This window comes from Trachymyrmex cornetzi, unplaced genomic scaffold, assembly GCF_001594075.2.
Source record: "Trachymyrmex cornetzi isolate Tcor2-1 unplaced genomic scaffold, Tcor1.1 scaffold11, whole genome shotgun sequence".
Lineage (NCBI taxonomy): Eukaryota > Metazoa > Arthropoda > Insecta > Hymenoptera > Formicidae > Trachymyrmex > Trachymyrmex cornetzi.
This window is the reverse complement of record NW_017295653.1, coordinates 1,709,174-1,720,593: the sequence shown is the minus strand read 5'-3', so window position 1 is coordinate 1,720,593 and position 11,420 is coordinate 1,709,174. Positions and strand designations below refer to the sequence as shown.

Sequence of the window (11,420 nt, the reverse complement as noted above, 5' to 3'; positions counted from 1 at the left end):
AACTTTGATGATAACACTGAAATCTCAATTTTAAAGAAAAATCGAGTATTATTGAGTTATAAATGTATAAATACATCTATATATACTAAACTAATAAATCATAAAATTAGTACAATATTATCAGTTTTTAACTCTCAATCACTTCAATATTCACAAGGACGCGAACTCCCGTAAGGATGTTGATCTTTAATAGTATCTCGTCGGTGTTTTTACCAACATGAAAAAATACGGTATTAAAAAATTCTGAAAAAATTCTAAAAAAATTCTGAAAAAATTCTCAGAATTTTATGAGAAGAAAATTAATGATTTTTGTCTCTTGCAGCTTTTCTATAAAGTTGATAGTATTTGAGTAAAAAATTATTCAAGACCAATATTTGGCAATTTTTAATAATTAATATCTTGTTAACTATTGCGAAAATTGCAAAATGGTAGAGAACTTTTCGACTCAATTTAGTCTCCTCTATCTGCACAAAAGCGATTGACAAAAACTTTCGGGACATCCTGTATCGGTCCGAGATCTCGAATGAAGAAAGAATTGACCAATCGCAATGGTCATGTGATCAAATTGTTCAAATATGATTTGTTAATTTTTTCTCTGTCCGAGATCTTGGATCGATTTTTAGCATCGTGGACATCTGGCTTTATTAGGCAGTTACGTGTGACACAATCGGAGACTAGATTGCAAACTAGAGATTAGAATTTGACTCGTCAAATAATTTTAATTTTAATCTGTTCCATTTGAATCTGACTGTATATATGAATTATAATCTTTAGTTTACAATCCTCAATTTTCAATGCGTAGAATGTGACACAAGCTTAAATGTTCAAAGAACACAAGTTCCTTAATAAAAGTTGTTCCTTTTGATAAAATCTATGATCTCTTAAAGTTTGTTCCTAATGGTCTTGACACTTCCTTATAATAACTTAGAAATCAGAAAAAATAAGGTTTCCTTACAATGAAAATAGTAAAATAAAGGGCATAAAATAGGAATCAAGCGTAAGAATTGATATACATAGAGATAATTAATAATTTAAATGGTACATTAATAATTTAATACATTTAATTAAATGATATATTTAATACATTTAATTAAACTATACATGTTTGCTTTATACATGCTGCGGCTCATTTTTATGCCTTCTTTGGAGCATAGTAGAGATATACCGAGTTATACATATACATTTGTCATTCTTTGGCCGTTGAGAGTCACTTCCAGAAGATTATAAATACATCATTCACAGACAGTCGGAAGATCAAATCTGAATATACTAATAATTAATTATACTAACTACATAATAATAATAAATAAATAATAAATAATAAATAAATCAATCTATAAACGTAAACTATATCTTAAAGTTTAAATAAAAGTAACTCATCATCGGTATCGTAAACAAAATCGCAAAAAAAAAAAAAATTATAAATGTATAAAGAACGCAATCAAAATATTATAAAAGTAACATCAATAACGAGTCAATATAAAAAAATAGAATTCACAGATTAAAATTAATATAAATTTTAAGTTATCATAGTAAAAAAGTAAAAATAAATATGTATAATAAAATACAAGAAAAATACTAACTGACTAGACAATATAAAAACGCAGTTACAATTTTGTAAACTTAGAAACTATATCACTTAGGAGAATTGATAATAGTTCCGTTGAATGTATATTAGTACTGCCATAGAGCTTGAGTTTTATCAGTTGAAGAGATAAAATATTCCTTAAGAGTATTTCTCATTTCCTTCGCAATAGAATCTGCATCCGCTATAGAATGGTTAGCATCCATTCGGCCTAGTTCAATAAAATGTGGGGAAAAGTGTTGCCTCCATTGCCCTTCCCTAATCCCACCATCTTGTTTCTCGATATCAATTAAATCTGTTGTACAGTACTGACGATTGTTTATGGACTCATGTTCTTCCCCAAGCATAATAAAATTGTGTAGACAGACGAGAGCTTTCAACACATTTTCGCAGTTGGTTATTGACATGTAAAGAGGTTTGTGTAAGATACGCCATCGCGCAGTCAAAATTCCAAAAGCATTCTCTATTGTGCGTCGTACACGTGATAAGCGATAATTAAAGATCCTCATATCATCAGTCAGCTTTTCACGAGGATAGGGTCGCATCATATGCGTCGATAGAGGGAAAGCTTCATCACCAATAAAAACAAAGGGAAAAGGAGTATTTGTCCCTGGAAGTAGAGTAGGATCTGGCAAAAGTAAATCACCTGCAGCCAGAGAACTCGCAAGTTTAGTATTTGCCCATACTCCATCATCACTTATAGAACCTGGAAATAGATTGTGACAATTACAGATAATAAAATTAAAGGATAAATAAATATACTCACCACGTTGCTCAATATTGACCCATGTAAACTTATATGTTGCATCGCAAACGGCAAGTAATATCATATTGAAAAATTGGCTGCAACAAAAAAAGTTAATCAATAATTGCTCGGTGATTTTTTAATATTATTGATTCCTGTACTCTCTTAGATCCACTGAAGAATTAAAGACAAAAACCAATCATTAAAAAATCATTGAATACTCACGGTTTTTCTGCTGAACGCAACCATTGTTTGTAATTGTAGAATGCTGATCCAGAATTGGGTGGAGTTTGAATTGTCATATAACGCCCATTTAATGCTCCTAAACAGTTTGGAAATTGCCACTTTTTCATGAAATCTTCACTGATGGCTATCCAATCCTCTTTGCTAGGAGGTTTTAAAACAATTGGTTGTAAAGTTGTCCAAATTGCCCAACAAGTCTCATTCACTATTTTATGAACAGTTGACTTGCCTATCCCAAATTCTGCATGTTTTAACTTAGCATTATCACCCTGGGATAAGTATCTGCAATAATCATGATAAGATTACTTCAAAGAAAATGGTGAAATAAAATTAAAGTACATTAATTTTATTTACAACAAAGTGACAGCTAGACGTAGCTCTGTAGGAAGAGAAGGTTTTAAGATGTTCTTCTTAAAATGAGGATGAAGTAAATTTACTAGCAAATCGAACTGCTCAGGCCACATCCTGTATGCTCCAAAGAACTTTTCATGGTCACTCTGGAGTAATTCTTGAACAAAGTTATGACAAAAGCACAAGCTTGAGCACTTTGTAGTTTGTTTACAGGCCGATCCTATTAGCGTCGTTGTTTTATCTTCTTCCTTCTTATTATAGCCCACCATTGTAAATTTGTAATAGCAATAAATTATATTGAGATAAATAACATAAAAGAAATGTAAAATTTTTTGAAAATTCATAGTTATTGACGAAACAAACTACTGAGAAATAAACTGCATCACTTCAGACGGTCTGTTTTTTCAATGGCCGGCTTTATATCGTTGCTTACAATGCTGACATTGCTGATGCTACGTCATTATGCGTCATTATGAACAGACATGAATTTTACGTTCAGCAGAGAAAGCTAATCAATTCAGGGCTGCGTTCAGGAATTATGCCTAAATAACTCTAGGGTGCATTTTTCCTATAATATACGTAACGTAATCTATAGCTTAGAGTTATCTGGGTGTAATTCCTGAACGCAGCCTAGTGTTGTTAGACGGGCCGGATTTCAGACGCATGCGCGTCCAATGTAGCTTCAGTAACGTAACGGTCACTAGTAAATAGATCATTAGTCGCCTATGTAAAATTTTTTCAAAAATGTTGAAAATTTTAATATATTTTACATATTTTACATATGTATACATATATAGAAATATATTATATATATTTATATGCATATATATAAATGCAGCTTTGCTGTGTAAAATTCTTGAATATGATTGGTTTATACATTTAGATCCAATAAGGAATTAAGGGCAAGACCAATCATATTGAAGAATTTTACACAGTTGCAAAGCTGCTTTCTCTGCTGTAGCCATTCTGTTGAATATAGCGTTTGTGTACAAAGTTTGAAGTTTGAACAGTTTTGAACAGTTTGAATTGGATGATGGGATAGATGGGGTTAGGAAAAATCACGTATAATTTTCTGTTAATACTTTTTAGCTCCAGTCATAATCCAGGTGATTTGGTACAATTTTGTGTGATATTCGTTAGCAATTTTAGCAGGATGGAAGAAAACGAGACTAGGGCAACATGCTTGAAACACATAAAGGCTCTCAAATGTAAGTTGCAAACGTTCATGACTGAGTGCTATTCTGTACACGCTTACCGAAGTTTTGTTCGTATTGCATTCTCGTAACTGTAGTATCTAACATGCTCCTGTCATGGTTCTTACTTAGTTCAACACGCTCATTGTGAGTAGGAGTTATGGTAGGAGCATGTTGGAGCATGCGGCGCGAAACAAACCTCGATAATTGCTGGTGTCGTTACGTGCCTTGCGCGCCAAATTTGTGACCGTACTCCTAAGTGACGGCACAACTTTGCATTCTCTACTGGATTTTTCGAATAAATGAACCATCTTATCTCAAGGATCGTTAAACAAGCTGATCTTTAGCAAATCGTTGTTGATTCTCACCAAATACGAGATATTTTGTATGGTAAAGAAGTTGCACAATGCTCATAACGACACTGGCAGCTATTAGTAGTATACACACAGAATAGTTACCTCTAATCTACTTATGTCGCATATACTATAATACTTTACTTTCTATAAATAAAGCATGTTTTACATGTTTTTATATAGCTTTTAAGGATGTTTTGACCATATAATATTAGCTAAAAGTATCACTCAAACATCAGCCAGAATGAGTTAATAGCAGCCAGTATTATTACAAAAATTTTAATAATACTGGCCCGTGAACATCTGAAACCAACTGCAAAAAACAAAACGAATAATTTGACATAATGATTTTATGTAACAAAATGACTATATTTTGGAACAATGGTCAGTTACAATAATTGATATGAAGTTATGTATTAATGGGGATTATAAAGTATTACTAGGGCGTTAACTGGATATTACTAGAGCATTAATAGGTGTTACTAGGGCATTAATGGATTTTAAAAATTAAGTATTACTTCGGCATTACTGGGTATTAGTAAACATTGGTGTACATAATTTTGGTCAGCAGTTTATCTTTTGATTGGAACTGATCAATAACGTCTATCATTAAATAGAAATTATAAAAATCACAATTGACATTTATTCAACTGATCAAGCTGATTGGAGATGGTGAAATCAGTTCTTAGTGGATCTAAACAAACTTTTACCGTAATATCTATGTATTATTGTTTGATCAGTATATTGAATGTCTGTATTTTCTAATATAATATATATGTATACAAAGTTTAAAATTTAATTAATAGTTATATTTAAAGTAATAATTAATGGTAAGAAATTACTCCTTTCATTTTTTCTAGCAAAAGACGCAAACTTTGACGTATGTCTTCCCATATTACAAGATGAAGCCTCAAGAGGATTAGATGACGATATTCTCAAGCAGCTCTTAAATGTTATCATACATACAGATTTAGGTCAGTATCTTGTTAATAAATATTAACATAAGTATTTCATAAATTTGAAAGTCTGTAATATGTGTATGTATATGTTTAAATAAACTAAATTTTAAATTTATATTTATCAGGTGCAATGAAACGGACGTCGTTGATAAAATGTCTGATTCCAAGATATAAACTATCTGAGGAAACAGTAAAAACTATGATCACTTGGTGTCTTTCTTCAATAAATGATTTGCCATTTACTGTTGGTGTAATTAGTATACAATGGATCATAGGTAATTTAATTCTTAATCTAAGATCTGCTTACATTTACTATAAAAATATTTAATGTACATTATTTATTATAACCTAAAAATGTGTGTGTGTGTGTGTGTGTGTGTGTGCGCGCGTGTGTGTTTACACATACAAGTATATTGAAAATATTGTTAATAATTAGGTGTATGGGATTGTGAATTAGTAGATAGAAAAGTAATCAACATCTATTATGACGTCTTCTTTTATATTATGCTCAAGAAACCGAAACTGGTAATGTATACATTCTTTTTTATATAAATATTTTCTATTTTTAATTTATTCTTGAAAAGGGAATGTAAAAATGTGTCTATATATTTCTTTGGTATTAAGAAAGCTTCAATATAATTATGACAAAGAATTTTACCTTGATATCTTAATATATATCTTTATTATGTATTAAAGTCTAATGGTTGAAATATATCTTGCTTTAAATTAAGCTTTAAATTAAATTAAACTTTAAATTAATCTAATAGTAAAATATTCTGTATCATGTACAAATGTAAATTTTAGGCATGTCATATAGCACGTCTTGTTTATGTGCTGACAAAACCTGAAGATGTTTCACGTAGAGATGTCATAAGATTATTAAAACTTCAGAAAAGTTACTCTAAATCTCCAACACATATTATTGCGTTACTTTCGTAAGTATAATTGTATATAATATTTGCTTTATTAATAAAATACTTATTGGAAGTGTTTATAGGTTATTTAAATCGTATAAACCAGAATTAGTACCTGAGAAAATAGAATCAGTGAATATAGAAAGTGTATGGAAACCTATTCCTGAAGTTATACGATTAGCATTAGAAGATGCCAGAGATCGTGCGGAAATTCAACAGTCTTGTCAAAGCATTCAACCTTTTTCTAAGTGGAATGTAATGCAGGTATAAAAAATATATGAGTGTATTAAATATGATATATATATAATATGAATTTAAAATAAAGATTATAAAAATTATTGTTCGTATAGAATTTAAAAGTGAAAAAAAAAACAAAGGCGCTTCTACCATCTGTTGGTTATTTTCATATAGGTTCAAGTATTTTTAAAGATAAAGATGCAAAGTCAATTTTTGATATAAATAGGTGAGTAATATTTTAACTAATATATTTTATTACTTATATTGATATTAAGATACACAATGTTAATATACAATATTATATATGTATGTGTGTGTATGTGTGTGTATCAGCGTAGAAGAGTTAGGAAAGTATCATCAAATTGTTGAATTGCCTTGCAATGCTGTTTCGCTTTTGGGAAATACGATTGGTTACCATCTTCTTACATACGCAAACTTTCAGTACCAAAGTAGATTTTCGTACAATCTTTACAATACGCTTATAAGAGGTATGTGTCTACTGATTATTTTCTTACTACTACAAAAAACTATTTAATATAAATTTTTAATATAACTTTTTGTTAAGCTTTATATACAGGGTGTGCCGATCTTTTTTGCCAATCACTTTTGTGTAGATAGAGCGGACTAAATTGAGTCGAAGTCCTCTACTATATTTTACAATTTTTCGCAATAGTTAACAAGATATTAATTACTAAAAATTGCAAAATATCAGTTTTGAATAATTTTTTACTTAAATATTATTAACTTTACAGAAAAACTGCAAGAGACAACAATTATTTATTTTCTTCTCATAAAGTTCTGAGAATTTTTTCAGAATTTTTTATCTACTTTTTAGTACTGCATTTTCTTATTTTTATCAACATGAAAAAATACGGTATTAAAAAATTCTGAAAAAATTCTCAGAACTTTATGAGAAGAAAATAAATAATTTTTGTCTCTTGCGCAGTTTTTCTGTAAAGTTGATAGTATTTGAGTAAAAAATTATTCAAGACCAATATTTTGCAATTTTTAGTAATTAATATCTTGTTAACTATTGCGAAAATTGCAAAATGGTAGAGGACTTTTCGACTCAGTTTAGTCCGCTTTATCTACACAAAAGTTATTGGCAAATAAGGTCGGGACACCCTGTATTTTAAAACCAGTATATTAATGTTTTAGCATTTATACTAGAAAATGGAAAGTTTTCCAAAGAGGAAATGGATAAATTTTTAACTATGACAATCGAATTTTCTCGATACATGCAGGAAGGAATACCTGTAGTTAAATTGTTCTTTGATGAATATTTATATTACAATTCAGGAGAGCATTTGCCAAGGTTACTAGATTTGTTACAATGGATGACTTCTATATCAGTGACTGGTAACTGTGAAACTGTTCTAGCTGGTCTTATAAAATGTTAAAATATCAAATTAAAATGTTACATTTATATTTTCAGAGTTACGAGAAAACATTCTTATACATGTACAGAATATATTTTATGAATCAAGTTTAAACATGAAATGTGAAATAATTAGATCTCTACAGAAACTAATTACGAACTTGGTAAGGATTGAATATATTTTCTCAATTTGTAACATCTTTTTTAGTTAATTTTCCATATATAATTTCTATGTGTTTGTTTAATATTATTATAAGATAACAATATTAAACAAACACATAGAGATTATATGTGAATATTGATTGTGATAGGAGTACGTAAGACTAATTTTTTTGCGAAATACAAATTGCATTTACGTTAACAGTTTATTTTCTTTACATATATGTATAATTGTTACATTACAATTCATTATAGTTTGTAAGACAAGGATTTGAAGAACAGGATCAATATGCATCACCCTTTTTACAACAAGGTCGATTAGACGATTTAGCAGAAATCGTACCTGTGATTACAACAATATTAGAAAATCTTATTGTTTGTGGATTGAACATACACAATTACAATGTTATATTGTTATCAGAATGTTTAGCATTTTATGAAGAGGTATATAGAAAAATTGTAAATAATGTTATTAGAATGTTTAACTGGTTAATTTTTAAGTATTTATTTGTGTTTGCTTCAAAGATCTGTACTTTAGAAAGCCGTAGTCACGTATTATCTTGGACATTGCCACCACCAGCAGTCATCTATGGAGCATTTATTACAAAGAGTTGTGCTATCTTGTCGAGAATTTGTAAATTACTATTGAGGTATTAATTTTGTTTAATAATTGCTTTTTAAATTAATTTCATTCTATATTATTGATACTTGAATTATTACAGATATCGCGAAATAACTCCACATTTACGCCAGATTATGCCATCAGATATATACGAAGAAAAAATTCATATTATATCTCTTTATGCAAGTGATATTTATAAAGCATTATGGTATGATGAGGTACGTACGAACAAGAAATGCAAATGCTAAACTTATTATATATAAACTTATTATATACAAATAAGCGGCATTAAAAGAATTATTTAAACAGCCTTTTAGTGAGAATGGTAACCTTTTGAAAAATCTTTCAAAAAAAGTACGCAGTGATTTAAGAGATTGTGATCTGGAGACTTTATTGAATATTAGTAATCATTATGCTATATTAGCCTACAGATACACACTAAGTAAAAAAGGCTTACAAATAAATACAAAAGAGGTAAATATTAAAAGATCTATTACAAATTTTTAACTTCAAATTTATTTAAACAACTAGTAACTTGTAATTTATTGTAAAGTAATATAAGTTAATATATTAAAAAAAGTTTTAAATTATGATTTCAATTTATTTAAAAGAAATAATTTAATAAAAAGAATAAAGGAAATTTGATTGATTTTAGAAATTATATGTATTTCTTATTAGGATTGGGAAACGTTGCTTTCTCGTTATTTTTTATAATAAACAATTTGACAATGACGTTGCAATTTTTTATGACAGTAAATCCTAAGGTTGTGCCGAAGTTGAAAAAGTCACTTTGAGAAATAATGTATCACCATAACCTACTGAAAAAAAGAAGAAATGAATAACGCGTAACGTTACTTATTACAAGTAACGAGTAAAAAAGTAACGCGTTACATATTAGGAATTTTTTTTGTAGTTTCGAATAATTTTTTCAACCCATTGCAAGTAACGATTGACTTTTCCAATTGTGGTGTTATCATTACCGTAATAAAAAATTTACAATATCATTATCAAATCATTATTATAACAATCAACAAAGTAACGACATTACAAATAATTTCCTATCTCTGCATATTATTATTTAATTTTTTAAAACAAAATTTTGATTAAATTTTCTTATACATACACTCGTTCTCTTAATGTCATTCTTATTAATTTTCTAGGAAGCTGAGTCTATGGCTTTTTATTATATCCCGGCAGTAAATGAATTTCTCGCTGCATTTAAGGAATGACTGTCTCAAATTAAAAAAAATACATCATATTTTATATATATTTCTTAATGTATATTTATACCTATTGAATAAATTGAAAATTGTAAAAATTTACGCCAAAGTATTAAGCGCTGAGATCCACTGATCAAATATCATAAGATTCACACTGCAACCAATCAGAAAACAGAATTCCAATGATACGAAGCAAAATCCATCGGAATACTGTTTTCTGATTGGTTGCAGAGCGTCGTACGACGCAAATCGGATGCAGTGTGAATCTAGCATTAGGATATAACAGAATATGCCAATCAGATGAAATCTAGTACGGCGCTGGTGTTGCACCAGTTTTCTCAGTAGGTCTGTTCGCGTTGCTTGCACTTTTGGCACACGACATCTTCGCTTTCTCTCTTTTTAAGGCAAAATATGTATCTATCTCATTTTAAGTGCAAAAATATTTGGAGATTTCATGCAACGCGAACAGACCTAGGGTGCGTTCCGAGTTAGCCCGGATCCTCATACGGGCAACAGCGTTTTGACACCGAGAGCTGATTGGTGAAAAGCCAATTGTGGGAGTAAAATTTACCCCCAATTGGCTTTTGCTTTGCGTCGTCACGTGAGAAAAAGCAGAGTTTTTATTGGATATCGCTCGTCGCTCATCGCTCATCGCGTCCAGTGTGCAGTAGCCATTACGCATGAGGCGCATGATGCATCATTTGTCCTTGTTCATCAAATAATAAAGAAGAATAAAATGATACATCATGCGTTTCATATGTAACTCGGAGTGCGTTCCGTTTCTCGCATGATACGCATAATGCATCGTTTATCCTTGTTGCTCACCAAATGTTAAACAAGGACAATGGATGCATCATGCACATCATGCGCGATACGGAACGCACCTTCGGAACGCACTCCTAGTGAAAAATGCTATTGAACAACTAATAGCGTATTCGATTTAGGGCCACTTTCACCATCGTCAGTTTACTTAACCAGCCTAGTAACCGTAATGAAATAGAAAGAGATAGAAATAGTTCTATCTCTTTCTATTTCATTACAGTTACTAAGCTGGTTAAGTAAACCGACGATGGTGAAAGTGGCCCTTACTGACTCGACCTTTACTTGTTTAGACGTGACTGGCCAAGTTTATCTCATTACAGAGGACCAGGGCCATTAAATTATAGAAGAAGATTGACTCGACCCGAGTCAATAGTCTGTTCTGGGGCCCTATTCTGTAACTGTCTTTACACGCCTACCGACAGTTGTCGGTGTCGTTGCGCAGATATTTTATATAGTAAAAAAGCAGCGCAACGACACCGACAAATGTCGCTAGGCGTGTAAAACAGTTACGGAATAGGGGCCCTGTTTAGCTGCAAAAGAGGAGCTAAATTGTGTAATGGCTCCGGCACACCAGCGCGATGTTCGTCGCGCGCGACACGCGATATCCAATGAGAGTATACCTTTAGAATGAGAACATCG

General features: G+C 30.6%; 2 protein-coding genes across 2 annotated transcripts; one reads left to right on the top strand and one right to left on the bottom strand.

Moving 5' to 3' along the window:
- Window positions 1-1,638: 1,638 nt before the first annotated feature.
- LOC108762403 (uncharacterized) lies at window positions 1,639-3,428 on the bottom strand. Its single transcript, XM_018509386.1, has 4 exons — window positions 2,928-3,428; window positions 2,556-2,855; window positions 2,352-2,428; window positions 1,639-2,291 (listed from the first exon to the last, which is right to left on the bottom strand). Exons 1-4 carry the CDS (start codon window positions 3,266-3,268, stop codon window positions 1,675-1,677), a joined length of 1,335 nt encoding a protein of 444 aa, XP_018364888.1. The 5' UTR covers window positions 3,269-3,428; the 3' UTR covers window positions 1,639-1,674.
- Window positions 3,429-3,941: 513 nt separating this feature from the next.
- Window positions 3,942-9,975, top strand: LOC108762432 (centromere protein I). The gene is made up of 15 exons (XM_018509431.1): window positions 3,942-4,132; window positions 5,331-5,444; window positions 5,555-5,704; window positions 5,866-5,954; window positions 6,234-6,364; window positions 6,427-6,607; window positions 6,694-6,806; window positions 6,914-7,068; window positions 7,739-7,939; window positions 8,016-8,122; window positions 8,373-8,561; window positions 8,643-8,767; window positions 8,840-8,957; window positions 9,049-9,213; window positions 9,900-9,975. The coding sequence occupies exons 1-15, from the start codon at window positions 3,967-3,969 to the stop codon at window positions 9,966-9,968; spliced, it is 2,073 nt and encodes a 690-aa protein (XP_018364933.1). The 5' UTR covers window positions 3,942-3,966; the 3' UTR covers window positions 9,969-9,975.
- The last annotated feature ends 1,445 nt before the right edge of the window (window positions 9,976-11,420 follow it).

Bases quoted from the DNA above. Each gene is read 5' to 3' on its own strand.
- LOC108762403 (XM_018509386.1), bottom strand. From the start codon at position 3,268: ATGAATTTTCAAAAAATTTTACATTTCTTTTATGTTATTTATCTCAAT. The intron at 2,429-2,555 runs GTGAGTATTCAA...TTTTTGTTGCAG, and splicing joins TTGCGTTCAGCAGAAAAACC to CCAATTTTTCAATATGATAT. The intron at 2,292-2,351 runs GTGAGTATATTT...ATCTATTTCCAG, and splicing joins GGTCAATATTGAGCAACGTG to GTTCTATAAGTGATGATGGA.
- LOC108762432 (XM_018509431.1), top strand. From the start codon at position 3,967: ATGGGGTTAGGAAAAATCACGTATAATTTTCTGTTAATACTTTTTAGC. The intron at 6,807-6,913 runs GTGAGTAATATT...TGTGTGTATCAG, and splicing joins TCAATTTTTGATATAAATAG to CGTAGAAGAGTTAGGAAAGT. The intron at 8,958-9,048 runs GTACGTACGAAC...TTATTTAAACAG, and splicing joins AAGCATTATGGTATGATGAG to CCTTTTAGTGAGAATGGTAA.